Source organism: Channa argus, chromosome 6, assembly GCF_033026475.1.
Source record: "Channa argus isolate prfri chromosome 6, Channa argus male v1.0, whole genome shotgun sequence".
Lineage (NCBI taxonomy): Eukaryota > Metazoa > Chordata > Actinopteri > Anabantiformes > Channidae > Channa > Channa argus.
In genome coordinates this window covers 12,503,603-12,529,790 of record NC_090202.1, presented here as the reverse complement: position 1 = coordinate 12,529,790, position 26,188 = coordinate 12,503,603, and the positions used below count along the sequence as shown (strand labels likewise).

At 39.3% G+C, this 26,188-nt stretch overlaps 1 protein-coding gene across 7 annotated transcripts in view; it reads right to left on the bottom strand.

Annotated features, from left to right (window-relative positions):
- The window catches only part of zgc:172282 (leucine-rich repeat and fibronectin type III domain-containing protein 1-like protein), a 157,986-nt gene that overhangs the window by 17,376 nt on the left and 114,422 nt on the right, over window positions 1–26,188 (bottom strand). For 4 of the 7 annotated variants that reach the window (XM_067508339.1, XM_067508340.1, XM_067508342.1 and 1 more), the window contains 2 exons: window positions 8,122–8,771; window positions 655–749 (listed from right to left, as the gene is read on the bottom strand). In XM_067508339.1, coding sequence (XP_067364440.1) covers window positions 697–749; window positions 8,122–8,771 — 703 coding nt within the window. In that variant the 3' untranslated portion in view covers window positions 655–696. The remainder of the gene's footprint in view (window positions 1–654; window positions 750–8,121; window positions 8,772–26,188) is intronic. The other 3 variants (XM_067508343.1, XM_067508344.1, XM_067508345.1) reach the window with 2 other exon arrangements.

Genomic DNA, 26,188 nt, shown 5'->3' with positions numbered 1-26,188 from the left:
CGATCCATTAGAGGAAAAAAGGATGTGCAAGCACAAAGGAGACAAAGAGGGTGTAAGAAAGACAGCAGGGTATTGAAATACAATTAGGAATACAACTAGGAATAAAAACACAACAACAAAAAGGAGACTGTTAAAAATAGAAATAAGGGAGAAGCCGAAATAATAAGGCAAACGAAGAATAGAAAATATACAAGGGATAGAAAAGCAAGATAGCAAGACCGATGACCAATGACCAAAAAAAAGACAAACATAAAATACACATTGGAATCAAGGGTTATTTGCCTTCTGGTTTGCAAAATTGAATAACTAGATAGATTTTAAAAATAGTTGCCAATTACAGTTGAATCTATGGTCTAATTCTTTAATCAGCTTTGAAGCTCTGGAAAAAATAGGCAGAGAGAATCACAGATTAAATTCTTTTTTGCTTCTTTGTATTAAAGTGGAGGCATGTATCTTATTTGAGTGAAATGATTTAAAAATAAAAAAGCAAGTCCCAAAAAAAAAAGGCTCAGATTATAGCATGCTACATTCGAGTGTGGCCGCAGTAGGGACAGACGGGTGAAGATCAGTGTCACGGGAGAAAGGGACAAACTGTAGGAAAGACTAAAAGGGGGGTGGGAGGGGGGGTTTCAAGTTTCAAGTGTCAGTCATTACTCTTTTTGTGTGTTGTTGGCGCATTCCAAGACCAAGAGACCTTCAGATCTTAAAGTCTCTCCGGTTGACACTACGAGGTCGCCTGTCATCTGCTGCTGGAGGCATCCAAGAGAGAGGGAAGCAGAGAGAGAGGAGAGAAATGAAGAAAGAGAGAAGGAAACAGTGACAAGGACACGGAGACAGACAGTAAGAAACAGTGAAAACAAAGATGAAGATGCAACTACACTGCCGAGTAAAATGGGAGAGATAGAGGAAGCAAGACAGTCAAGACAGTAGGAAGAAAGTAAGGAAAAAAAACAAAGAGAGGATGAGAGAGGGAGATTCCAAGAGAGGAATTCAGAGAGACAGATGGCAGTGAAGAATGAGGCCTGGCATATGGGGTGACACTAAAAGGAGTGATGATAGATTAAAATACACGGAGGACAGACAGGCTACAGGGTCATGGATGGGCCATGGGGAAAGCACACTTCACATGCAGTCTCACACATCCTTGTTATGCTCGAGTGTTCTCCTATCCTGCCTAACGTTTTGGGAACATTTGCACTGGCTCAAGGCAGTTTAACCTTGTACACAACAACACACAAATGTGTAAACAGACCTGCAGGGATTTGATAGCTGACCCTGAGCTTGCAGGTAAATAGTGTACACAACAATTGTTATTCATGTGCCCGTATTCTCTTGTCTTACACTCATTGTTTTAAGAAGTTTTCACCCCTAAAAATGTATTACTTTCCTTTTGGGGGGGTTGTCTTTATCCCCACAATGTGCAAAGACAGTTTGTCCGCCCAACATGACTACGGTAACGTTACACACATATGCAGTGTTTGGTTGGCTGTACTTGCATAATCAAAAAACACTGCCTGGCCCACTAATATTTTGTTGGACTGTCTTTAGCTTAGATGCATTAATTATTTACATCCAGAGTTGCATTAGTTTTTCACCTAGATTTATTGATGATGAGAGCAGCAGACCAATGTGTAAAGTCTTCTCCAGCACATCCCAAAGACTCACATTAAGGTTAAGGTCTGGAATTTGTGGTGGCCAACCCATGTGTGAAAAATGATGTCTCACGCTCTCAGGATGACTGCTTGACAATTTGAGCCCAAGGAATTCTAGCATTGTCATCTTGAAATATGTCATACCATCAGGGAAGAAAAAATCCATTCGCAAAAAAATGTGGTCATTTAGTATATAGGTTTATACCAAGCAAACCCAGATCATCACACCACAGCCACAGGCTTGAACGTTAGGCACTAACCGTGATGGGTCATCGCCTCATCTTCCTCTCTTCTTACCCTGATTCCTCCATTGCTCTGGAACTAGGTAAATCTGACTCAACAAACCACATCATGTTTTTCACCTGCTACAGATCTCCCTAGTAAATTTACATGTTTTTAGCCTCTTTTATAGTAGTTTACTTAACAACTCCAATCATGTTTTTAATTATTCATATTGTTCACAATGGCAATACAGATATTAAAGCAAACAATCAATCTTCTCTATTCACATTTGAGTAGTTGTTAGGCTGCAGCCTGGGTTTGCTTGTTTGATGATGCCATCAGCCAGACACACCTTTCTATTTTTAACAAATATAGTACCATATACTCCAATTTGGCACTTCCTTGAATTTTAGCTGGTAAACTGTGCAAGCATGACAGTCAAAGTGGTACCTGTATTACAGACAATCTGAAGAGTGTGGACAATATTTGTTTTTCTAAGCGATGGAGAGGTGTGTCTGGCTGATGTGTTTTTATTAGTTTTTTGGAAAACAGTGGAGGTTTATGTCATCTTTGGCATCATGAAATAAGTAAATCCAGACTGCGGCTGACAACTAACCAAACATGAATTTGGTCCCCCATTAAGTCGGTCAAGTGTCTGTATGGTGATTGCAGACAATGCTATACATTTTGAAAATTACCGGAAGACTGGGATATGTCTTCAGGCATGAGTGATATGACTGATGATCTCAATGCATCAGTTCTGGTTGAATAAGTTTTGATTTTTTTGGCCAGGCAGTGTAAGTTTGTATTAAGCATATGATTCCTGTTATGTCTAGTACTAAACTCCCCGCAGTATTAGGTTAAAAAGCTACTTCACCATCTTTGTCACAAACTAGCTCTGAAACTCCAAATTGAAATTAGTTGCTCTGTCCTGTAAATCAGTTTATTTTTTAACAGATTTGTATTTATTGATGCATTTATTTATTTGTAATTAAGGTATAGAGAAAGATTTATTTTCGTCTTTTTTAAAGGTGCAAACTATGCAAAACTTAACAGATGTGTTAACTGATTTTAGACTTTTTGTTGTTCTTGTTCAGGTGGTACATGTGCATAAATGCCATTAAACTTCCATCTGACTTTGTTATATTAAAATATCTATACTTCTAGTTGAAAAATTCCTCCTTCAGTTCAGAATATGTCACCTGGTTCTTCACACTGCGGAGTTTGTAATCATGGTCAACCTGCTTTTCCAGAGCTCCCCCAGATTACATCATCGGAACCCCTAAGATTAAAAACAAAATCTCTGGGTGATGTCATCTGGAGGAGTTTTATCAACTATTTACACCCTAAACTAAAGCCATAGAGAACAAGTTGAAAAAGCTGATAGGTTTAGATCAATGATACTGAACAACTGCCTGTACAACATCCAGTCCATACATATGAATATGTGCAAAACAGTCTATATAAAGAAAGCAAATAAAGGAAAATAATCACCCACAATGTGTCTAATTTTGATGTTGGGTCATACTTGTGACAACCATGGGCCTTTAATGGGGACTCTCTGTGTATCTGTCAGTTGCTCTGTTCCTCCGGCTCTCTGACTCACTGCAGCTCTCTCTCTCTGATCAGATCAATGTTGCCTTTCTCTGCAATGCAGCAACCAGTGAAACACATCACAGACACAGCTACACCCAGAGAATCCCCAGCAGCCTCTGAACAAACACATGAGTATTATCCCTCATTGCAGGTTGCCCTCAAAGTGCCAACAATTCTGGAATCAAAGCCAGGAAAGAAAGACCACAAAGGCCAACGGAAACTTTTGTCTCCCTGGAAAAGTGTCAGAATAAAAATATGATAATTGCTTGGTGTGTCTGTCTTGTTGTAGTCTGAGATGCTCTTTGGAAGCTCCTTTGACTGACACACTTCAGTCAGTTAAGGCTGAGATGAAGTTAGAGCTGTTAATTAGGCCTATGGGGGAAACATTTGACAGTGTGCATATGGTGGCACCTCAGTGCTACAACAGAGTAAAATTCAAGCAAGTTCATCAGACTTTTCAAAAATCTAACATGTTACAGACCTAATTAGGACTCCCTAGCCCCACTCCTGTAACTCCAATTGGGCCATCAACCTTTCACAGCATTTCCTGAACTGCACAACAAACATCTCCTCATATTCTTCACAAGGTGAGAAAGACAACTAAAAAAAAAACAACTTTTAGTAGCTCTACAGCCAGTTAACATCGAGGGTAGCCTATTAGATTGTGAGGCGCTTGACACAATCAAAAATCGTTGCTTCTCCTCTTTCATACAATAATTACAGCATTGTCCAGCACATTTACTGTAATTGTGTTATAAATGTCAAACTAACTACTCATGTAGAAGAGTTCACAAAGGTGAAAACTTTCCCTGAACTTTCTGGCTAAAGCTGCTGGGCTCTGCATAGATCTCTCATCTCCTCCCTGCTATCAACGCAAAGCTCAATGACACCTCATTTTAACCCATTCACAGAGGCCAGTTGAATGGCATATCTGCTGCTGATAAAGTGTTTCGACTTAGCTGTTTAAGCCACTCATGTGAAATGGTGTCTCCATTTATTCGTTCTAATGAAACCTCTATTTCCTGAGTGGATTAGTGTTAAAGGAGAAGTGCACTGGAATGGGCTTAGCAGATGAAAAATCAACCAAAAAAGAAAATTCACATGCTCATGTGGATTCCTATTATTATAGCACTATTGAGCATTTCAAGTGATCTTTGTGAGCATGTGCAAGTCACTTCAAAAGTTTAGAAAAGAGAGCCAGGGCCTACTTAAAAAGTGAGCTTTATCTAATAGCCTCCTCTGGCAGTTTTATAAAAGCAATGTTCTGCCTTGCATGTTAAGGGAAAAAATATATCCTATTATAATTATGTAGCATTAGTCTTTCACTGTTTTGCTTTTTGCACTACTTGAAAAATGGATGTAACTGGAAAATTTTTTTGGAGAAAGAAATATTCCCTACCTCTGTTTGCTGACATTTTCCCACCAGTTTTCTAACAGCTCCTATCTGTCAGTAAGGTGCTAACCACTACTGTAATATGACATTATTTTTGTGCATCAAACCTGAGCATACAATAGGACACTCTGACCAGCATTCATTTGGACAGCACAGGAATCTCTTCTGTTTTCTTACGACAAAACGGATATACAGCATAAACCTTCTCCAGTCTCTATCTGGCCAAACTGATTAAGTATACAGGCAACAGTGAGTGCACCCAAAGCCGACCTACTGAGCAAGTGAGACACACACTGAGCACGAGCAAAGTACAGAAAATTGTGAGAGGGCAAAGAACTGAGCCACGGAGACAGCTGTGGTTCACGATATAGAGAGCTCATCCACCAATTGCAGGGACGGCCATTCGATCCCCTAGAGCCCTTAGGCAAGATATTGAACCCACAAGTTGCTCCCAGTTGCTCTGGCAAGCACCATGCATGGCAGATGCCATCATCGGTGTGTGAGTGTGTAGTAATGGGGGAATGACAAGCCAAATATACATTTATTGAGATAAATTTGTTTGATTTGCTGAAAATAAAATTATTTTAATAGTCCCATTTAAATATAATTTGTTCACGTGCACAAAACCTTTTCTGAAAGGTGTTCTGAAAGTCGTGTTGTGCTCTCAGGATAGATGCACAAAAATTAGTGCTATGCTGGAGAAGATAAAAAAGATTTCATTAAAACTGACCGGACAGGACAGGCAAGAGATGAATAAGCACTGAATGGAAGTATAAGCAAGTGGTAAATGTTGTGGAGCTAGTTTCAAGTGCAGTAAATTGGGGTGGGACTACATTTAACCATAACCGTAGTCCAAGTAACCCTAGTCGTTGGGACAGCTTTAGAAATGAGTTTTGATTTCTGTCATTTCTAGGTGCCAGAGGAATGAGTTTTCATCACGATTCTTGGCCGCACACTCCAAGGTCAGCCAGTTTCTTTCAGTGTGGTTTTATTGATGCTTTCCTCATATTCTGTCCTTCTTTTCATGTGTGTTTCAGCATCTTTTAATCGCTGTGAAGATATTTGTAAAAAGCATTATATAAACCTCACTTACTGGCCCTGGCCTTTGCTGAGTGCTTGTAATGCTTACTGACAATACTGATATGCCTCTTTCCCCCAGCAGACGGCTTTTACTGGTCATGCGGTTTTCTTTGCCTACAGTCTTATCTTCTAACAGTTTCTCATGCTGTGGTACATAGATTAATATTTGTTGTTATTGTGTAGCATGTGCATTAATGTAACAAATGTATATTTCACCAGAAGTCCAAAGTTTTTTTAAGGTGCATGCAGGAGCCCGGTCAAATGAAGTTGCTGTACTGATTTGTTTTTACTTCATTTTACACAGGTATGTCAGCTTCCTCAATATCTTCTTGTTCATACCTGTGTTTTATTAGAATTTAATTCAATTTATTACATTGTGCAATTTTATCTTTGTATTAACAGTTAAAATTTCATTTTGCCTTATATAAAATTATAAAATTGGTGCTGGTAGGTGACTAAATGAGTCCATAATTCTGTTAGATGATGACATGTTATATGATCATGCTTTGGTTAATTTAGGTTTATTGAACTCCGATGTTTTGATAACTGTTGATGCACAGTCTAGTCAGTTGGCCAGTGCCCTCACTTCATTCCACATTACTCACAACAGAATGCAGGTTTTTTCCACTAAAAGAAGAAGTTTCATCTGAGGCCCGGTCACAATTGCATCATTATCTTGTGTATTATTTATAGTATATTCATTCTAAATTGCATGTGTCTGCTGGGTTGTTAGCCCTGGAGGGGATCGATTACGCTCCTTTTGAGTCTAAACAAATTGCTTGGCTTTACACTGAGAGCACCCTGGAGGGCACAATCTGAGCTGTGAGTTTGAACAGCTGTACAATTCATACATATGCTTTGGTTTAATGTAGATTTAAATTTATGATAAGGGCTTGCAGTGGTCAAAATGTGTTGCTGACCATAACTCATAATTATGTTTTTGTTGCATAGATATCTACAGTAAGTCCATTTACGCTAATGTGCAAAGCTTTTTGCTTTTATCAGTTGCTGCAGGGACTTGTAGTGTGTTGCTACAAGAATGTCACACAAATGTTAGAAATAAAATCTCATCCAGTTTTTGTCCAGAGTGCAAACATTTGCAAATCTTTAACTTCCAACAGACACCTGACATTTTAACTTTTTGCAAAGGGGAGGTGAGGGTCTTGGATTTCTTCCAACCTGATATTGAATCTCAGCAAACCTTCACTAGCTTTTTCTTTATATTGAAGGAACGTTCCTTTTTCACACCCAAGCACTCTGGTTGTGTCATTCATAATGGCAAACAAGCTTTCTCGGGGGGCCTAAAGTCTCATAGTTTATAGCACTCTAATGCAGGACATACAAAGAACAGTAACCTGAATAATGTGAGCTATGGTTTAATGGACCTTCCCACATTTATCAAATTCCTCGCTCCTCGAACAGCACCACATAAAGTTTCCTTTGTCGTTTTGCCACAGTTAAAGAAACTACACAGGAAAAAAGCCCCAAAAATTGCAGTTCCTGGCAACAGGGTCACAGCTTTGAAAAGAAAAAAAAAACTCATCAGTTTTGTAAACTTCCTAGTAGCTTTGAGACCTTTGAGTTGCATCATCTTCCATTTTTCAGAAACCTATCCTGGTAATTGGCAAGAGGAGAAAACTAAAATCAATGAGCTTGGAGGATGTAAGGCTAAAGGTTAATTTAACTACACTACAGGGAGGGTAATTGAAGATTTTTGTTTCATGTGAATAAAAAAAAACCTTTCTGATACAGACTAAGAGCAGCTATGATCAGATTTGTCACAGTAAGCAGTTAACTACAACTTAAAAAAGCTGGTTTAGCTCCACAAGCAGAGGGTTGAACATGTGTCTCGGTATCTGTCTCTCTTACTATCGTACTAGTCCACCAGGATGGCATCTCTCTTATTTATTCTCTCGTTTGCACTCACTCAGCTTCTCTCCCTACCACTCGCTGTTTTTATCTCGCTCAATTTCACACCGTCAATTGTGCATTGTCTGTTTCTCATCCTCCATCTCTTTCTGTTTGACTGTTTTTCTTTTGTTCTTCTGTCTCCCTATGCTCTTTCTCTATCAACTTCTTACTGTGTTTCTCTCCACCTCTTCTAAATGCCTTCTCCTTGCTCTGATGCTTGCCTTCTCAATGTCTGTCTCTTCCTGTCTATGTCTGTCTTTGTACTACCTGCTAGCTCCTTGGGGGAGGCGGGCTCTTTGGCGACGGATGATGGCCTGCTTTTCATCTCAATAGTGACCCTGGAGGAGAAGCGGGCCTTGGTGGGTGAGAGCAACTCCTCATTGGTCAAGGAGTCAGTCCTTGTCATTATGCTCCGTCCACTGCTCTCGTCTTCGACCAGTGCCACAGTGTCTCTCAGAGTGTTGCTAGGTGACATAGCCCTGGACGGTGATAGCGCTTGCTCTTCCTGACTGTCAGTGATTTTTGAGGCAGAGCGAGGGAGAACTTGGATCTGTCCACCACCTCCTTGTCCATTGCTCTGTGGTCTTGGTGCAGCTGCCCCAATCGCTGCTTTTCCATGCCCCGCCCCTTGGTTGCTGTAAACCTTGTATCGTATCATTAAAATAATAATGAAAACCAGAACAGAGGCAACAATAATCCCTCCAATGATGATGATCATGGTACCACCCAGGAAGTGGCTGTGCAGGGCTTGACACTGGCTGAACTCCGTGTCTGTGGTGAATGACAGACAGCCCAAAGGACGGGTTGCAGTCAGCGATGTGATGACATCATCAAACACGGCCAAGACACACAGATCGTAGCTGCGTCCAGCTGCAAGATCCCGAACCAGGAAGTCATTGCTGCTCGATGGAATCATTCTATCAAAGCAAAGAACATTGAAATCAGTGCCAGGCAATGTAATAACTTTACACTAAAATAATACACCTACAGCAAAATAAAGAGTAATAGTATGTTTTATGGGTACACAACGTTTTAATGACAATCGCTTGGCTTTGAAATTAAGCAGAACAAACAGTTCTGACTGTCAGCATTCTTAGTTAAAAATAACAGGAAACTTCATAGAAAATAAAACACCTAATAACAAAATATAGTATTAACATTAAAAACTCCAATGTAGATGATTTTCTAATTATACACTGAAAAGAAAACAATTTAATCATTATTAAAACTTTTTTGACATTGATGGTGCATATCAATCTTACATTACATGCCAACAAATGTGCTGGACACAAACAAAGCAGCTCAGGTTCTTTCAGCATCACAGCGTTGGCAGCTACTACACCTGTGGCTTAAAGATTGCACCTTTCAGACACTGTTTCCATCTGACCAGACAAATGTACAATGCAGCTCTTTTGTTTTCCTCATTACAGTAAATGCCTGTAGCTGGAAAACAGAAGCAGGATCGATGCATGCGTCTCGTAATTGAAAGAAGCTATGTACATTTCACTGCAGCTATAATAACTTTTAATAACTTCTTTTTTCAGCTGCTGCACACACTGTTTCTACAGTGAAACAAAGCATCTTTGTCCACGATGAGTCCAGACATATTTACGATATGTTGGTACAGTATAAAGATGGTTGTTAATCGTTATATTTTGTTTTTTGGGGGGGGAAATGTTGCCTCTACTAATTAAGCTCACACTTAGCTCCACCCACCACCATTTTCTGGTGCCACCATTGATTGCTGGATGAAAATGATGTAACAGCATCTTCCAACAACTCTCTCTATGACATTGTGGTGTTGTCACAGTTGTTAACAGCTGCAATAGAGCTAAATCACAAAGCCAAACAGTTGCCAACACAAACTCTGTTCTGTCAAGCTCTGCTTGTCCATCCGCCCTTACCCATCAAACAGGCCACCAGGGAGGGAAAAAAAAGACTTATGGTTAAATCTGGCTGTATTTAAGAGTTCTGTTGTGTGTGCTATTATATGAGGCGATGGCACATGCACTATTATTATATATTTTTAATGTGGTGCTGCCTGTGTCTCAACAGCCACCTTATTCTCCTTAGAATTTCTATGAGAACAAGAATATATAAACTGATGGTCCTACTCACACAGATGAATCCCCACAAGAGTATAAATGGCATTTTCTGATTAAACACACTGCTGATTCTTCCCAAGGTAAATATTATACTAGTAATTTTCCCTGCCAGTATTCTTTCCTAGGGGAAATTTGGGGGAAAAAAAATCACAGGAGCAACAGTTATTCTATGCATGTTTGAGTTCTTCTTCTTTTGTCCCTGGGGTCTCCAGTATAACCAGTGGTAGTATTTGTTCAAACTGTTTTAATGAGGTGTTGATTCAGCTTTAATAATCTAAAAAGATCCTATAGTGGAATCAACATCTCAACAAAGCACGTCTGAACACAAACTAAACGATACAAACATGCAGGAATCGAGGATATATTGTGCAACTGTTACATGTTGCACTGTTTTGTTCTACCTAATAAACTGTCAACTGAGTGAATTTATCACACTGTCTTTCTGCTTCTGTACATCTCTTCCCTATAAATGTTTTTCCACCTCTGCACACAGACAGGATTTACAGTGTAGTCAGAGTGAGACTGAACTGTGGGGAGACGAGTGTGTGTGTTTGTGTTTCTGTGTGAGTGTATGTGTGTGTTAGTGTGAGCCAGCGGGAAGCAGGGTATTGGCTGGCCCAGTCTCAGTGCCAAGCTCATCGATGGCATTGAACCTCCACCAGGAAGTATATCTTGGCAGAGAGTTCTGTGTGTCTGTTTCTGTGTTTGACCTTGTGTGGTTGTAAAGTCTGTTGTGAAACGATCCTTTCTTAATAAGAAGCGAACCAGGAAACTTTAACTGCCCCATTGTCTGTCTGAAGGGGCACTTGATGATTTGAGAACAGAATGGGGCTTGAGCTCACATAAGTTATAAGAGGGCTAGTGATAGATAAAAAGGCCTGCCAATCTTATTGAACTTTAAATACAGGAAGTACAAGCTTAAAGATCTCCTAAACATGTCTGAAAAACATGCAATGACCGTTGTCTCCTTTCTTGTCTTCACAGTGAGAAAAACTACATGGTAGGTTATTATAGCAGAACCGTTGAGAAAAGGACCAGTGTCATTGAGTGAAATCTACAAAGCACATGTAAGCTTCCCATTCAATATCTGCAGGCTGACACTTAACCTCCGTCCCTAACACAACAAATGCAAAGAGTTGGAAAAATTATATACTATACATATTTGCATTATTGTAATGTTTTAAACTGTAGTGTATCCTGTGTATCCTGGAATTACCATCACACTTGTGATGTATGTCCATCTCTAAGTGACTTGATGTCACTGTGACTAGTAGTAAAGTTTAAAGTAGGACTGTGCCATACCTTATCAGAAATATCTGTAATATTAACGCCATATGATGAGAGTTTGTCATATCATGACTATATAGATTTGAAAAATGTGGACATCTTACAGGAGTCTGCAAGTAGAACAAAGGGTAAAAGGCCAAATTCTGCGTTTGAGAAAATTGTTAATTCTGAAAAAAATAAAGCTTCAACAAATCAGATGTAACTCAGACAACTCTGATTTGCAATTTGTGCCAGGAACATGAACCCAACAAGTAGTGGAACAATTTTTGCCCCCACCTTAAAAATAAACACCACTAATCATCATTGCAGATGTTACACCAAAAAATGTCAAAACTTATGAGGAGAAAAGTGTCCACATAGCTTCTGGGTGAATGTTTGTTAGCTAGATGAGACAAAACTGGAACCTTTAAGTGAGTCACGTCAGTTCACTAAGAAAGAAAAAACTAATTTTCAAACAAAACAACAACACATCTACTATGTTACAAGTAGAAAGGTCAATTATGTTCTGGGTCTGCTCTGCTGCATCTGGCACTGGGTTCTAGATTGTCAAGGAATTCTGGAGTGAACTGTACTATCCACTGTCACAAGGCTCTGTCTCAGCTGCAGGTCGTGAATCCTTTATTTGTAAAAGGCTTAATTAGGAAATACAACATTTGAAGGTGCTTTGCAATTGAATATCATCCTCAAACTTGAAATCACAAATATATATGGTGTTCATGTGTGTGTGTTATAGTGACATTTTACTTTAATATTTTATATTATTACTTTTTTAACAAAAATTGCTACAAATGCAAAGTTATTGCATTATTGACTTTTATGCATGTTTTTTTTTTTTTACGATATGTGCAGTTACTATAAACATGCCCCACATTTTTATTCTTCTTGTGAAAAACATGACCTGTGCTTAGAAGCGTGTATGTGTTCTTAGGAGCTAAATAATCCTACTCAAAATGCCCTATGTAAAGGTTAAAGTCGTGACAGATTATAATTAAATTGTCATAGAAACACAGAGGGGGAACATCAGCATTTGTGACTAAGCGGCCTAGGATGGTAACTTTCATCACTCTTTCACATTATGCATACAGTTGTTTTTTGTTTTAGAAGTAAAGGTTGGTACAATGTTTTGTGTTAAAGATAACGTTTTAACAGATCTACTTTAAGCACTAATGATGTGATACCACTGCTGTCACTGCTGAGAATCGGTCGAACAGTGTAGTATGAAGGATTATTATATCAATATAACGACAGAGACAAATTAATGAAGGAGCTCCATTGTGCAATGTACTCGCCAGTCATTGACATTTTCCTCTTTGTTGTGCTTTGCTGTCACCTAGTTTCATTTCAGTGAACTCTTTGTCATGTTGATATGATTGGTTTTTGCAATTTCATTATAAGTAGGTTACATTGTGGGGAACATGATGGGAACTACAGCGATGCTTGAAAGTTTTTGAACCAGCATTTCTGTATAACTATGATCTCAAACATGATCAGCTTTTTAATCCTTAAATGTAATTAATAAAACACAGCTAAACAAATTATATAATCAATTACATGGATTTGGAGTTTGATTTATCCTATTTTAATGCAAAATTCTGGGATCATACAATCATTTGTAAAGAGTATGTAAAGTGTCAGGTTAGTCACAACCCTGTTATGTTCCTATACAACCAAACAGAAAACATGATAATGTTTTTGTAGTGAACGTAATAACTTCATTATGTACTGATGCAACATATGGAAATGGGTGTGAAAAGTGCAGGACTGTCAATTCACAGACACAAAATCATTTCCAGAGTTCATGGAAAGGTTACGAACAATTGTGGATTTGTTTCTAAGCAGTGAAACACATTTTATTGATATGTTTAGTATCAACCGATTTGCAACTTGTCGTTTACATGCCAACATATTCTTACTATGTTCAGAGGAAGCTTAATCTGCTTGAAATTACTTTCCTCTGAGAAATCCAACGAACAACATGTGGTGGTCCCAGCAGTGCACAGAAGACCCCAAGCAAAACTCTTCAGTGCAATGATCCCACGATGGTAGAACGAGTTACCAAACTCTGCACGCTCAGTAAACTCACTCCCAATATTCAAAAAACTGCTGGAAACATACCTCTTCTGCACCTTTTTATGCACATGGATTTGTGCTTCCCTTGCACTTCATGTTTGGATAAAAGTGTCTGCTGAATGACTAAATGTAAATGTAAATCCAATTTTGTTTAAAATTCAGTTGTACAGGTAACATTACAGGTAACAGGTAACATAACAGATGTCATGGCTGGAACAAAAGAGATTTCCTAAACGCTTAGAAAAAGAATTGTTCATGCTCATCTGACTATACAGAGTTAAACACTGAACTTGTAAAGAAATTGTTTCTCACTGGTCAATCATAGGGCGGCTGTAGCTCAGTTGGTAAAGCAGTTATCTGCAGAATACAGGGTCAGTGGTTCGATTTCCTCCTGACTACGTGTCGAAGTGTCCTTGGGCAAGACACTGAACCCCAAGTTGCTCGTGGGTCAAGTGAGCACTTGCATGGCAGCCACTGCCATTGGTGTGTGAGTGTGTGTGTGTGTGTTTGTGAATAGGTGAATAACAAGCAACATAGTAAAGTGCTTTGGATAAAGGCACTATACAAGTGGCCATTTACCATCATAAAGAAAACTAGAAGCCTGCAGTGGCTAAAATAAATGTTCAGGAGTCCACTGTCAGTAGAACATTTGAACAATGGCCTGGTATACAGGTAGAATTGCAAAAAAAAAGCCAGCGCTCCCACAAAAAGAGCATAGCTGCCCATTTACAGTTTGGATAAGCCAGAAGGCTTCTGGAAGAAGGATGAGGCTCTGTGGACTGATGATACCAAAGTGGAACTTTGTGGCTTGTCTAAAAACTTTATCGCATCTGGGAAACACGGTGGTATCAGTATAGTGATATGGGACTGGCTTGCTGCCTCTGGACCAGGATGACCATCATTAATGAGAAGTACAAGCAAATTCTGCAAGAAAATATCAAGGTACTACAAACTGTTTTATTTTTTCACTCTGCATGTTGTTCGTTCAAACACAACAAACAAAGGAGCTTTTTCGTCTCCCTGTTGATACTGTGTAGAACTGCAATTATGTTTTGTAGTGCACATGTGTCGAGCATGTCAGTGTATTCATCCCCAGTTGCAGTTCCACTGCAAAGTTGTGCGTGACTGTAGTGCAGGATCTGTGAATGTAAAATTAAAACATGAACACAAACTCATTCACTGCAAGGAAAAGTACAATGAAGTTAACCTTTTGTGTGCTCTAAGAAAGTGCAGGTCTAATCTGGAAAATGCATTCAATTAAAAGAGACAAAACACAAACAGCTTTTAACAAAAGTTAGAAAGATGAGAGCACAGGATGGGTGTATTTGCATGTAATGTAACAGAGGTTATTCATCATCATTACTAACCATGCACCTCATTGCCTCACTTTGCTCACTTTGGCTTTAAGCTTCTCCTGTTGGCATCAGTAAACCCTGCACACCACTGATCAGGATCAGTGCAGATGTCTGGTCATAAATATCAATTATGTTATCACTGAAGCGGTTCAGATCAATCCCATCCAACCAGATTGGGTGAGACTGACTCTGTCAAGCTCTTCATGTTACTCAGATAATCTTTAGCAATCATTAGCATCGCTTCAACATACAATTTCTCTTACGGTTATCAACAAGGCCAAATGTGGTGGAAAACAGCTTGAAAGTCCCCCTGGTATGTACCCCTGCCGATAAGCGCTCCGTTCTTAATAGGAATCAAACTAGGAAAGTTCCACTTTCCTTGGGCTTTGCTAAAAGGCATCTGCAGATGAACAGAAAAGTAAGTGGGTGGGATGAGATAGAAATTCTAATGGGGGATGTTAGTAAAACGTAAAAATACCACCACCATCTGTCCTGTTATACTTAAACAAGTAGGATTTGTTGAGTAGAAGACTCCACAAATATTCTGAAGAGAAGTTAATGCTTAAGTGCTTTACTACTACCTTGGGTTTCTTATTTTTCTACACATACGTTTCTTTTGAGATTTCTCCGAAATGACCTCAGGAAGGGTGAGTTAAGAAACAACCTTGGAGCAATGAAGTAATTAATACCTTGCTCAAAGAGTGTTTGCTGACACAAGTAGGCTGGACTCAGGCCTCCCTACTGAAGGACAGTTTTTTATTCACTACTCTACGCTGTTGGCAGATGCACAAAAATTATCATAGTGACTTCAATTATGTCTAATGAAATCAGCATATGGCATTTAATTTGATCATTGGCCAGCATATGTTTGTGTTTTTTACATCCACAGGTATAAAGATGTGTGAGGAGTGATGCAACACTTCTGAGCCATCAATAATTAACTGGGGATGGGAGGTTTGAGTCTTGTGTAAGTGTGTCATGACATGAAAAGGGACGAGGACTGCTGGGCCAAGCAGAAATACTTTAGCAAGAGCCGTTTGACATTGCAATCATACTGGGATGGTTTATTCAGTTAATGGGTTCAACTATGGCCACACAAAAACACACTCACACACACTCAGAGTTAAACTGCTTAATGCATTTCTTCCCTTCACAATTCAGATTCACACACATAAAGACACACACGAGCTACAGACCAAAACTAATGGTTTTTGCAACTCTGCTGCACTTTCACACACATCACACAAACAGATCAACAGTCATTTATGTGTTGTCACTCCTCGGTTTATCCTGACACCCACAGGCGCACATGCACATGTGCAAACACACATATGCACATGAACATGCACCCACACAGCTACAACACTCATTTAAATACACAAACAGAAAACAATTTCACTGTTTGAAATGAGCAGATTAGTACATGCTATATGATGTGGCTCTATGTACACATGTACAAAACTACGTCAAGCATGACAGTAGTCTGATTATTGTATTTGAGTGATTGCATAAGCAGACGACTCATGAAGATCTTTTTTTTTTCTGTTAATACATCTAAGGTTCTGAGCATATGATCACTGGAAGCTTTGCCTTGCCTTACCAGTGTTTACACAGAGAAAGCATTAAATCTTAAGGGAATATTCCTTTTTGCTGATGATCATGTTCACAAAAGCATATAAACACTTTTTTGTTTTTTGCTAAAACAATTACATTGTTTACATTTACATTTTGACAAAAAAAAAAAAACATTTAGGTGCATTGGCAACTCTGGACATTAACCTGTGCAATTATTGAAACAAAATCCTAATATTAACAATACATAATCTTTAATGTAAAACATTATGTAAGTTATATACAAACATAAAAAGTGTTTATGAGATATGATATTGATTAGAAATCACTATTCAATGTCATGCACTGTGCTTGGAATTCTATTTAAATAACAGAAGCTACAAAAACGGGCATCACAATAGTGTATGAAATTGCACGTGAGTGAACTGCATATTAACATTGCACGTGCACACTGGAGGACACATGCAAGAATCTGACTGCAGGCTGCTGATGGAAAAAGAAATTGTCCTGTTGCCCTAGGACAAATATAGGAGTTCAATAAAATGAAATGAAAAACCTAAACTGCTGTGGATACTGGTAAGAGTATCCTCTTAAAATAGTACAGTACACTCTGTAGCTCTTCTGTCTTCACATAAACATGGTGAGTTGGACAAATATAAATGTACCAACACTTTGGAGCACAGTCACTCATGTTCCTGTGATTTTGCTTGAGCTTGAATACTTTTTGAAGTATTGTTTATATACAGTATATGTATGTGTGCTAGTCCTGCCCCATTTGTAAAGAAATATGAAGACCAACTGATTCCATTGGCTCATAGTGCTACTGTAGGTCGAATACTTTACAGAACACCTTTACTGTAATATTATTGTCGTTTATGACATCCCTTGCACATTTTAACAAATGTCAAACGGTGTTACAGATATGCTTGTATGACATTTTCCTCTTAATCCCATTTACTGAATTCTATTGCATAAAATTCTGGTCACATGTTTAGATTGTTTATTGTCTCCCTTTACTTTAAATTTCAACCCAGTTGCCCTCTTCTTGCAAAGTTTGGTCTCTGGTGTTAATGTTGCCTATATAAATTGCTATCTAATCTCAGGAAACAATTTTTACCCTGAGAGTCCAATGAGCTTTCACCATGACAAGTGGTGACAAGACATACTCTCATCGCAATGCAGGATTGCTATGGAAAGAAAATAGTTTGGAGCATTGGTTTTCCTGTCAGAGTGCTTTGCCACCATCAGGCCTATTTTCCCATGTCTTTCTACATTTTAATAGAGAATTTATACTGCCATGTCACCACCTTCACGAACTTTTTTAGGTTTTTACCTCCAACTGCTTTGAACACCACTGCAAGCGAACAGTAGTAATTACTGTAGATTGCTGTCATTTTCCCAAGCAGTTCTTCGCCTGTGTGCTGCAAAGAACAACTTAAATGTGCAATTCACAATGTAACTGCTTGATAACTGTCATGACAAATTCCACAGGGAATAAAACGGAATATGTGCATATATACAGTACATTGGGAAAGGTTTCAGAACACCTTCACTATTTTCCATTTTGCTATTTTGCTGCCAGATACTACAATCATTCAAAATTTGTTCCCTATTATCCCAAACACAGTATTCCATAATGACAAATTTAAGAAAGAAATTTTGAAATTTTGGAAATGTATTAAAAAAAATGATATTTGAGCTTTTCAGACCTTTCATTGGAGTCCACCTGTGGTGAATTGAATTGATTGGACATGCTTTCGAAAGAGACACACCTCTCTGTAGAAGGCCTCACAGCTTACTACACATACTCTATCAGAGCAAAAGGGATATGAAGATGAGGCCAAAGGAACTGTCTGCAGAGCCCAGAATCAGTATTATTGCAGATCTGGGAAAGGCTACAAAACACAAAACCTGCTGCACTGCAGGTTCCCAAGAGCACAGTGGCCTCCATAATTCTCAAATTAAAGACCAAAAAAAGTTTGGTGTGAGGTTTAGACAAATAATGAGGACCAAACGATGGCTAGACACAAATCGCTGAGTGTATAAAAGATTTAATGGGGATAAAGTTGACATATAGGCAATTGGATGGATGTGGTGACAGCTTGCAGGGATTCCTCCGACTCACTAGATGGTACACTAGCCCAGATCTACAGAGGAGATAAAGGTGAGTTTCCAATGGATTTACAGGTAATTAGTTTAATGAGGATATTAGGTTGGCCTGGAAGGTGCGTGTTTCTCCAGTAGGAGGGGAGGAGAATGGAGGAATAACCAGGATGACATCAGACCAAGATGACTTCTCTACGTGTAGGCGTTCTCCTCGTGGTTTGTCATAAAAGGAAGAGTTACAAGGAGAAAGACAGCAGGACATCTAATAATAGTGGGTGGAGAAGAGCTGGGATGAGTCAGTCAGAACAAGCTCCGTCTCACGGAATCCAAATTTAATCACACTGTCCAAAATCCCAAACACACAGAATTAGTCCGAAACATCCAGAGTGATACAGAATACCAATCCAATAATCCAAGACATTGCAGAGTTTAACAGAATCGAAATCTTAATTTCCAGAAATGTACTTGCTGGAGTACTTGCTGAATCGACTGAGAAGGACCAGTTTGATCTTGAGACACGTGGAATATAGGGTAAATTCTTAGTGGTCTGGGAAGCCACAGTCTAATAACTCCAAGACCAATGACCAACAAACTCTAGGACCAGGAAACTTAGGGGCCAGTTTCCTGTTCTCCAGAATAGATCAAATGTAGACAGACCTTTTCTCCAAGAGAATATCCAGCTGCAGGTGAGTGACATTTGTTGGCCAATTTTTTACAGGAGGAGACAGATTTTAAGGATGGTCTGAAAAGCTCTCTTCCCAGTCTGGTAGCATCGTCGAACAAGACCGGAAGCTTCAGCCTCTAGTGAAGAGAAAGGAGGGGGCGGGTAGCAATAAATGGTCTGGAAATGGGGTTAGCCCTGTTGCTGATGATGGCAAGGAATTGTGTGTGTACTCAACCCAGACCCTGCTCTTTGCCCACGTCGCTGGGGCTATTTCGTTGTTATTCCACACGACTCAGGACCTCAGACCGGGCTGAAGGATGGGGACAACTTTGTGAATGTCCTAGAGTGGCTCAGCAAGAGTTCAGACTTATACTCTATTGAATAGCTCTAAAGAGACCTGAAAATGGCTGTTCACCAACAGACCCCATGGAATGGGGAATAGCAGAAAATTCGTCAATCCAGGTGTGCAAAGCAAAGGTGCTTCAACAAAGTACTGAGCATAAGAGTTTAAATTTGAAAACTTATGTACATGTACATGTACATTTTTTATTTTTACTATTTAATGAATTTACAGACATTTCTAAAATTCTGTTTTAACTTTGTCATTATGTAGTACAGAGTGTAGATTATTGTGAAAAAAAGAAATTAAAAAACTGTGGCATCAGGCTGCAATTTAACAAAATTGAAAAAAAAGAAACGGGTTTGAAAACTCTCTGAATGCACTGTATTCAGACAGACAGACAGACAGATAGATAGATAGATCGGCAGGTTGAGAGATAGCTTTTTTGGTTATGTGCTAGCTGTCAAAGACAGAGGTGAACTTTAAACCTAGAAATAATATTGGTATGTATAGTAATCTTTCTTTACAAGCCTATGCATAGAACCCTATTTTTATCTTTTCTATTATTCTGTGCTGCGATCATTTAAGCAGAAACACGAAATGCTGTATGCATAAGAAAATATCTGATAGAACCCATTTTTTAGTTTTAAACCTGTTAGACCTTATTTATAAGCTGCAGTTATAGATCTTCTAATATACAGCCAAGCTACTACACAATAGATTATAGAAATAAATCAATTTGTGTGATTATGTTATGTGTTACACAGCACTCAAACACACACTCTGGGCTTTGTATTCAACACACAGTGGAGCAAGAGCCTCCATTGTGTCTTTATGGCAGAGGAGTAGTCGGCCAGAGGCAGATGAAAGCCTCAGTGTCTGTGGTCATTAATGACATTACTAGATGCAAATGGACCTGTTATCAGCATCTCTACCTTGTTAGCATGTCATTATTGTCTTGTCTTGGGTGAGAACAGTGACAGGTTTGTTAGAGGAACTTGATACAAGAGGTGCTGCACTGCTGAGTCCTATGTGTGCATGTTCACGAGTGACCACGTCCACCCTGAGCCTAGCTGACATTTTCATGCCAGGGTATGTGTGCTCACATGCACATCTGTGGATGAGCCTGACATTTTCATGCTGTCTGCATTCAGTTATGTTGACTGACGGGAGGTCGCTTTTTTTGTAAATACTGTCCATCAATCAGCCCCTGGGCACTCAAAATGTATATACACACACACACACACACACACACACACACACACACACACACACACACAGTATGAGATGTCATGAAGTCACATCCAGAGACCTGGGTTCTGACTGTTGATCTAAGCAAAACGTCAAGTGAATATTTATGATAATGTGCTCGGGCTCTATTTAAATAATTTAATGTGCCAATTATTCCTCCAGTGCTGGCAGTGCTCAACAGAGGAGGGCAAAGGGTTGACAGGGTTGAAGTCCCTTCAGCAAACACACACCCTGTCCATCCTGCTAGAAACACTGTAAAAACTGAGACATGAGGGTCACTGATTTGCAGACACACATTTAAAACAATATTTTTGATATCTAGCATGGACAACACCCCAAAAAACACACTTTTTATTTAAGAAATAAAATTGTAATAAAGATAAACATCCATAGAAACACACTATGAATGTTTGTGATTGTCTGCAGACTAGAGAAGCCATTAGTTATTCACAGGACCTGGGGGACAAATGTAGATGTCAAGAGCTTTAATTATGAAAATACGTGCCAGATATTTAATAATTCCATGTAGAATTCCTGTTTGGGACCCTGCAAACTGAGGGCCTTGTCCTATTGCCCCCTGTTAGGAGGGTAAGCCACCTCCTGTCTGTATTCCCTTAGGGACCTGAGTCAGTATTTTTTAAAGGTTCTACTGAGTGGCTGAATCAGTGAGATTGTCACTTCAGCAGTTTTATCACAGCCTTTCACTTTTTTTAATCATAGCCTCCCTCTTTCCTATTTTAAACATATTTTCCTCCATTTATTGTTCCTCTTCTATCTTCTATTATTTTTCCTTTGCAATGCCAGCCTATTCCCATTCCCAGGGCGTCACGAAGTGTTGCTTTGTCCAGTCCTTTAACATTACATGCTGATGCTCAAGGTACATTTTGGCATTACATAGAGACGCACAGGGCTGCCAGTCAAGTACAATCGAATGTCTGGTGCCTCATTTTTACTGTATGTAGGTATGTAACATGCTCCTAATTTACCCTAAAGGTTTTGTACCTAACATTTAATGAAAATGTACTGTACTTGTGCGTGAAGTCCGCTAGACCTTGATGTTTTTAAAATTGTACCAGAGCATGTAGTGGTGATGCATGTAGGGCATCCAATAGGGACGATAAAAGGTAACTATGACGTCAATATAAGACACCAAACGACGTAAAAAGGAGCGAGATTTGATGCCTTGGGAAGCATCGTTCACTGACACTGTGGGTGTGTTGAGCCTCCCTGTGCTGACACCTGTTCAACTCACCGAACCTGCTCTCCTGCTTAATTTCACTCACCTTCACCAGTTTCTCTGCATGTCTGTCCACATAATTAATTTGAATTGTCCCTCTCACACACAGACAGATCACATCTCGGTTGTGAAAACCCTGCAAAGACATTGGCACTTAAATCAATTTCTCTTTTAAAGCCACCAGTGGCATCAACCATATGTATATATATACTCATTATATATATATATACCCATTTTATACCCATTATCTTCCGCAATCCTGAGTCGGGTCATGGTGGCAGCAGATTTAGCAAGGCTTTCCAGAAATCCTTCTCCCCAGCAACATTCTCCCGATCCTCTAGCGGGATTCCGAGGCGTTCCCAGGCCAGATGGGATATATAATCCCTTCAACATGTTCTGAGTCCGCCACAGAGTTTCCTACCAGTTGGACGTGCCTGAAAGACTTCCAGCAGGAGGCGCACAGGAGGCATTCTTATTAAATGCCCAAACCACCTCAACTGACTCCTTTCAATGCGACGGAGCAGCAACTCTACTCCAAGCTCCCTTTGGATGTCAGAACTCCGTACCCTATCTCTAAGACTATCTAACCTTGTGGCTTAGCTCCCTCTTCAAATCAATGGTTCGATACAACGTCTGCATTAGTGCTGATGCTGCATCAATCTGCCTGTCAATGTCTCAATCTATTTTGGCTGCACCCCATACCCCTGCAATAACCCACAGAAAACCCCATGACTTCTCCAAGTCCTCAGACTTCTGGGCCAAACCCCCCTTTCTACTTGTAGGGCGTTTGATAGTTTACCAGAACTTCCCTGAGGCCAACCCCAAAATCCTTCCAGAGATGGGAATTAAAGATCTAAAGGATAGGGGCCTCAACCAGGCGTTCCCACACCCTCACTACACGTTTGGGCTTACCAAGTCTGTGCTCCGCTCTTCCCCCGAGTGTCCAAGACATACAGCCTCAAATGTGATGAAACCACCACAAAGTCGATCACTGACATAAGACCTAAGGTGTTCTCGTACCAGGTACACTTGTGAACAATCCTATGAAACATGGTGTTCCTTATGGCCAAAGCATGACTTGCACAGAAGTCCAATGACAAACCATAATTCGGGTTCATCATTGCCCACATGGGTGTTGAAGTCCCCCAACAGAACTGTGGAATACCCATGCGGTACTCACTTAAGGACCTCACCAAAGTATAGTATAGGAAAGAGTCCAACCCTTCTCCAGGGTTTTGGATCCAGAGACAGTGCTATGTGTAGAGGTAAGCCCAACAATACTTAGTTGGTATCGCTCAACCTCTCACACCTCTCTTCCCAATTAGAGAGGTGACATTCCACATTCCCAGAACCAGCTTAAAAATCCTTTGATCAGCATGCCTAAACTCCCTACCTTGCCCGCCACCCGGCTTGCATCTCACCCAACCCTGATTTCAACCCCTGCAGGTGGTGGGCGCAAAAAGTTGTCACTCCATGTTGTTTCTTTGGGTCGGAAAAGCAAGTTGACCGTGATTACAAACCCCATAGTATGAGCAACAAGACAACAAGATAACTGAACTGAAATGATGTCATCTGGAGGAATTTTCCAGCTAGAAGTAGAGAGATATTTTATTTCAGAAGACAGTTTAAAATTGGTGAAGGTCGCCTTCAAGTTGTACATCATATTTGAGCCTAATTTCTTTTATTGAAAGAAAAAAAGTGAGTTTTGGATTATATCTAAACACATCCAACAGTGCTTGGCAGATGCATCAAACAATTTGCTTCCTGACGTTACTTGGCTGGCCAAACAAGTGCAAATATTTCTTTGTAAGGCAACTGAAACATCCAACATATATTTGCAGCAGTGACCTCTGCCAAAGCAGATTCATCTTCTACTACTGTGGCCAGGTAATTAAGATGAGTGATCATCAGGAAGCCAGAAGGAGTTTGCATCATCTTTAGAAGTAATGAGTGGGTAGCTCATAAATTCTGATTACCTGAATGTTTTTTTAAAGGAGGGTGAACATTTAGTAGACTGTTGTAGCACCATTTTTGACTGTGTTCTACAGCTTTGCTGAGCTTTGTTGCTCTTCACCTATCACACACACCCTTTACTTTAATTTCAGCCCTTTTAACTATCATTCTCCTCTACTTTGTTTTTAAAAGGCCATCAGTCTGAATGGCCCAACCTATATTCCTCTTGATTAAACAAAAATCTTACATGGCATAGCACATACTGTAGGCCTCAAGAACGTCACGTCAGCAAGACATAATAAAAAAACCTCTTCTACGGTACATGTGCCACGACTTCTACAATCACACACAATCATTGCAGAAACTATAGTTTAGATGCTGCATTGTTGTAGATTTAAAGCATCAGAGTTTAATTCATGCTTTGCAGGGACACAGGACACAGTCCAAACAAAAGCACCACATGACTACATGGCGGAAATTACTGAGCAGACTGCATTGATGAATGTGGACTCCAGCTGCCCCCCGAACTTATACAGAAATAGTTATCAAGCTGGATCAATTATGACTTGTCCAGACACTAGCTCTCTTCCCTTTTAGTAACTGCTATACTGCACCCTGATCTTATACACATCTCGACCTTTGAGGCCTACTAACAAGAAATAACGAACTCAGATGATTTATTGTGACGTGATCAAATATTAACCTGTTAATCTTTGGATTCACTGAGCCTAGTTTATTTTTTCATCATCATTCATTTTTCATCATGCTTTTATAAGCCGTCATCTGATTTTTCCTGAAGATAACAGGAATCCAGAAGAATTTTGTGATGATGCTAAGGAGTCTTTAGGCAATAAATCTTATTTTAATTAGTTTTATAGTAGCTAAAAAATAGAAGGCACTGTCTGTCTCATTTTGTAATGTCAAACTGCTATGGTTAATGCGTCATACATGACCACTGAAGAAAGACCTTCAGCTGATGCTTCTGCTGCTGTTTCCTACATGTTTGATGGGTAAGAATAAAACTGCAGAGGCTTATGTATACACTAAGGAAGAAGGAGGGAGCACGTGTGTGCGTGCAGATATAATATTAGCTAATGTCATGCTTTATATTTTGTGAGGTACAACATGTTGGCAGGTCATATGTGGCTAGTCTGTAAAACAAATTCTGTATGTGTGGGAGGAAGTCCAGTTGTTTGCTGGACTGGATTGTTTTATTTCTGTAAAGTCTCTTCTTTTAGCTTAGGTGGAGGTGAGTAGTGGTGATTTGATAACAGAAACAATTTTTTAGTAAAAAAAATAATAAAAGGGGTGTCTGTGGAACTTTTATTAATATATGCAGTATCATATATGTGCACCTTTCCAAAAATTTAAAACGAACAAATTATAGCTTTTAGGTTTAAATAGAAAACATAGTCATTTAATGCTTTGGATAGCTGGACATAAATACAAAGACACTTTGATGAAACAATGCAAAGTACACAACTGCCTTACATCGCTAATGTGTTTGTTCTCCTCCTCCACCCTGAACACATATGTAACCTACAGTATATGTTGAAATTATTTTGGCCCCAAGAGAATCCTCTTTTCATCTCACCTAATGTCTTTTATGAGCTGTTGATTTTAAAATAGCTAATTTGCTATCATTTTCTGATAAGAGTTTTCAGTCTAGAACCTAGAAGAACTGCATCTTGTGATTTAAATGCTCTCTTGAGAAAATTGGACAAACAATTCAGAAAATCAGCATTTCCCCAGCTGATCATCTTCTAAACATCTATGGCAGCAGTAAAAAGAACTATACTCAATCCACTAATAGCACATCAAATAGTTTTTGCAGCGGTGACAGTTTGATGTAATATGCATTTGGGCAGCACAACTGTGTCTGTCCTGGTTTAATTATATTGTGGGTTGTTGATTTCACACTGAGGAATATACTGCAAGACATAAGTTTGCTGAATTGGCATGCAGTAAATGTGCAAAAGAGAACAATCTACTTACATAAAAATACACACCAACAATCTAATAATCTGCTAATTTGTTGTACATGGGTATCACGTCTATGTTAAACACGATACTTTGCAGGCTTCCACATCTATTTCCTTTTTCTGTTATATTTTAAGACGATCGTGTTTAGGAGACTTACATTTTTTGTCAAATATGCTTTTGTCATAGCAACAGAAAACAAAACTACAATCCTTGATTTTATAGTGTTTAAAGATGACTAAAGCATGGCTAATGACCTTAAGTTGTTCCCATCTCTGCATTAGAGTTGGGATTTGTTTAAGCAGCATGATTTTTATGACACTGGGTAGGCATGGTATCCATGGCAGGACACCATGGTGGAAGCCATTGTTTCCAAAAACCGCACCTGAAGTTTGTCTTATGAACAGATGAAAC